This window comes from Frankliniella occidentalis, unplaced genomic scaffold (assembly GCF_000697945.3).
Source record: "Frankliniella occidentalis isolate FOCC.00 unplaced genomic scaffold, Focc_3.1 Scaffold21, whole genome shotgun sequence".
In the NCBI taxonomy this organism is placed as follows: Eukaryota; Metazoa; Arthropoda; class Insecta; order Thysanoptera; family Thripidae; genus Frankliniella; species Frankliniella occidentalis.
This window is the reverse complement of record NW_026267151.1, coordinates 1,661,877-1,665,984: the sequence shown is the minus strand read 5'-3', so window position 1 is coordinate 1,665,984 and position 4,108 is coordinate 1,661,877. Positions and strand designations below refer to the sequence as shown.

Below are 4,108 nucleotides of genomic sequence, written 5' to 3'. Positions count from 1 at the left end.
ATTATTTTTTTTCAAATTCTCACTTCTGCATTAAATTTAACACGTTTGAGGAAAACTTGAAAATCGAGCATTATGAGTCATAGGCACCTACTGATTCTTGAATAAAACTTACATCAGGTAGCTTTTATTCTTTACGAATGAATAAGAACAGTGATTTAAAAGGAATGCACTAGCGTGCACATGCAACTGCTCAACACTACGATGCAGTGTTTGACTGGATATTTAAATACTGAAAAGTGCACAGAAAATAAGGGTCACTCTGCGCCAGCTGGTGGACATACATCCTACACTGTTAGAAATTCCGTAGGCTAATTACGGAATTCTTACTGAACTCACCGTAAATTCCAAATACGGTACCAAACCGTACGGGATGACTGTAATTTTAAGATACGGACTTGTCCGTATTTCAAATAACGGTGCATCCCGTACATTTTCCCCGTCAAATTAAATATTAAATAATTTTTGAAACAAATAGTTTAACAATTGAGCTGTCCATAGAGATTTATATTATTGCCTCTTTCGCAAAACCATAACTTTACGCTCTCGTATCTCTCAAAAACCAATTCTTCGACTTACAGTGCAATTTATTATTTTCCCTAATCAATAAGTCAAAATTTTACGGAAAATCTTACGGTTTATCCGTAACTTAAAATTACGGTTTCTCCGTATTGTTTCCGTAGAAAATACGGAAAAATTACGGTACATTCCGTGAAAATTTTTTTCTTGACAATTCCGTTCAAAATTCCGTGGAAATTTCTAACAGTGTAATTTGTTTCTGTAATCACTAGATGAGCTATTCTAACCGATTGTTGACTAATAGCCGTTGAATATTGACTCTAGAAGATAATATGGGCACCTGGGCAACCCTACACAAATGCCTGAGCCGCTGTGCAACTCTTCCCAGTCGCCTGGGCCGCCAGGGTTACCCTACTCAGTCGCCTTGGCCCCCGCCTGGCAACCCTTAGGCAGCTTTGGACATTTTTAAGTTTTCAAATATACTTTGAAACATTTTACAGTATTCAAATTTCCAGTCCAACACGCATTGCTTTGTTTACTCACCGACAACGGTCATATCGCCGTGGTCCGAGACGGTCTGGAAAGAAGGGCCCTCCGCAGACACTTCGCAGCGGAAGCGTCCGGACGTGGCCAGCGTCACGTTCCGCAAAACCACTAGCGTCTCCGTCGAGTTGTTCATCTGCAAGATTCGAGGGAAGCATTGTACAATACCGCACAAGAGCGTTTTTAATGGTAGGGGTGATTTCCAGGGTGAACAAAAACAAAATATTCCTGCTGACTTCACTCTCAGTCGCTCGCTAGTGACTTTTGCGTTGGTTAACTATCAACGCATTTGTAGATAAGATATGAACCGTTCTAGAGTTAAATAACAAATTGTTGATATCCTATTTACTTTTTTTATAAAATCGTTTTTGTGGAACAGCAAACAAATTTGTTGGTCTGTCAGCTCAAATGTGTACATTGTCTACAATTAAATAAAGTAGACACTGCGGACTACGTGTGTATCTTTTTCAATGTAGACATGTTCATGTCAAGGGGGAAATCACCTGCGAAGTAGTCCGCACACCCTCCCTCTAAATAGTCCGAATTAAAAGCGAGATAGAGCGAAATAGACCCGAAATACTCCGAAATACCGCGAAATAATCCGAAATAGGCAAGAAATAACCGAAATGGCAAAAGAAATACTACGAAATAGTCCGTAGGCTACGAACCCAAGTGCTGTGCATGTTTCCTTCCTTTAATGGTGACATGAATATGTCTACTTTCACTTATGTAGACATACCATGTCTAATTCCATTTCTGTAGACAATGTACACATGTGAGTTGACAGAGTACACTGGAAACGCAAAGGTGCGATTGTTTTGGAAGTGCTTAAGTGCGCATTTTCAGATATTCCCAAATATTTTCGGAATGAGCAAATTGATCACAATTTGGGATACATTATTACCATTACCATTGCACAGAATTGTTTATCGCAAGAAACAAAAAACCTCAAAGGAATCTGAGGGTGATTCTAGTTTAGGAATTCTAAATGATTTAGCATACGTCTCTAAATCGAAAAGCTCACTGTCAAATTGCAATCAAAAAATAAAATCGGGTACGCATTTCTCCACTTATGCCTTAACCACCCCTCCTCGCACCCAAGGGGCTCGAACGCGATATTGACGTGGTGTAACCGTAGCAAAATTAGTCGCCAGTTCCAGAGCCACAAAACCTGCACTCTCAGTGCAGGGGTTGTGCAAGGATTTGCCCAAAGATGGGCGTATCTGCACGCGTTTCGTTTCACAGGGGGAGGACTTGCGTGAGCACGGGCCGAGGCAAGCGAGGGAGCGCGGGCGCAGCGCATTAGCGTCCAACAAGCCTTGCTTTGTAGCTATGTGAATGCCAGGGGGCCTCAAATATTCAACGTCGAGAGGAAGGCAGACGGGGGGCGAGAGAGAAAAGGGGAGGGGGGGGGGGGGAGCTAGACAGACGACAAAGGCATAACGTGGTTAACTCATTCCATACGACTCTTCCCCCACCCTACACACTATGGTCCGAGTTGAGCATAGAGAGGAAGTCGGGGGAGGGGGTAGTCGATGAATTAGAAACAACTTGGCGGTGTCGTTACTCCTTAGGAGGCACACTTACGTTAGAGCCAGGTTTCACTCGTTTAGAGCGGTTCGGAAGGTTCGAAACACAGAGAGCAGCAGTTAGCTACAAAGGCCGGTTGGCATTGCCGTTATTGAGGGAATGCGGGTACTTACCAAGACGTGGACGCCGTGCACCTGGAAGTTGAACTGCTTGGGGGTGTCAGTGGGCACAAAGCGGTAGAACTCGTGGCCATCCTTGTACCACTTGACGGAGTACAGCGTCTCGCCCTCCATGTCGAAGCGGCACTCGAGCTGGACGGGTAGGCGGGCCACGGTGTGTGGTGGCACCCTCAGCTCTAGCAGCCGCAGCGCGCCGGCACCTGGGACAACAGACAAGCAAAGGCAGCTATTAGTCACTGTTTGAGCGTTTACTACTAGGATGCGGGATGGATCGTGACATCAAGCTTTGTATTTGGTTACTAGTTCTGTTCCTCGTTTCTTGGTTTGAAACCAACTTTTCTTGTGTGGTAACTCTGAGGATAAGGAGGTGACACTGCGCTAGCAGATAGGCTACGCCATCTGCAGGCCGAAGGGGACACCACCCCTTCGAAAACCCTCCGCGCGCAGGCTGACTTGGCTGCCAAGGCCTCCCGCGCGCCACCTCGCTCCAAAAACGTGTCGCTTGTTCCGTCGGGCCCCCACCAGGCCTCTGCCACAAGGAGGCTCAGCTTGCCCAGGCAGGCCTGCCCCTGCCATGGCTCTCTTAGCTCTGAAATTACTTCAGAAGTTTGCGTTTTTTCAGTCAAGAAATGTTTTTAGTTCATTCCAGCGCGCGTTCTTGTAAACTTGTCCGTCCTACACGCTCGCCGAAAGACAAAACTGCACTACGAAGTGCGTCAAGCAAGGTTAAAACTGCTTTAAGTTTAAAGAATTAAATGAAAACAAAATTGGAGAATAAAAACCATCCATTATTGCTGAGGGTACATTGAGTAAAGTAAATGTAGGTCGGAGCCACGTAACTATCAATACAAACGTGGCACAGTAAAGTCGTTGTGGCAATAGGTCCTTACAATACCAACCATAGAGCGCACGTGAGAGAGAGATAGATAAAGTGGTGAGGGTGGGGGGTAAGGCTCACAATATCACCCCTGATCACAACATAACACGCTCTGGAGTGGTATAGCTGCTTGACAAGCGCGCTCCCCCAACTCCCCCTCTCTCCTCGTGACAAGGGTCTCTCCAGCCACACGGTGCAGGAAGCCATAAGTGCAAATGTTTCCCTCTGACGCGATAACCCCAACCCAACCCTGCTGCCGGCCCAGCGCACGGCGCACAGCGCACCCCTCTGCTCGCCCTGGCCTTGCTCGCCTTTGCTAGCCCAGTGCGGGGCGTGGTGGGGCGTGGTGTGGCGGGGCGTGGCGGGCGTGGCAGGGCGTGGCGGTTGGGTTGAGTTGGCGAGAAGCGGCGCCAGTCTTTTCGCAGTCCCACGGGGGGATTATATTCCTTAAATAACCCCCCCC

The 4,108-nt window shown here is 46.8% G+C and overlaps 1 protein-coding gene across 1 annotated transcript in view; it reads right to left on the bottom strand.

Moving 5' to 3' along the window:
* Positions 1 to 1,059: 1,059 nt before the first annotated feature.
* LOC113210489 (cell adhesion molecule 3-like) overlaps positions 1,060 to 4,108 on the bottom strand; it is a gene marked incomplete at its 3' end in the record, with an annotated part of 291,813 nt that continues 288,764 nt past the window's right edge. Inside the window, 2 exon segments of the mRNA XM_052264721.1 lie at positions 1,060 to 1,195; positions 2,763 to 2,968. Of these exon segments, the coding sequence (XP_052120681.1) occupies positions 1,060 to 1,195; positions 2,763 to 2,968 (342 nt within the window).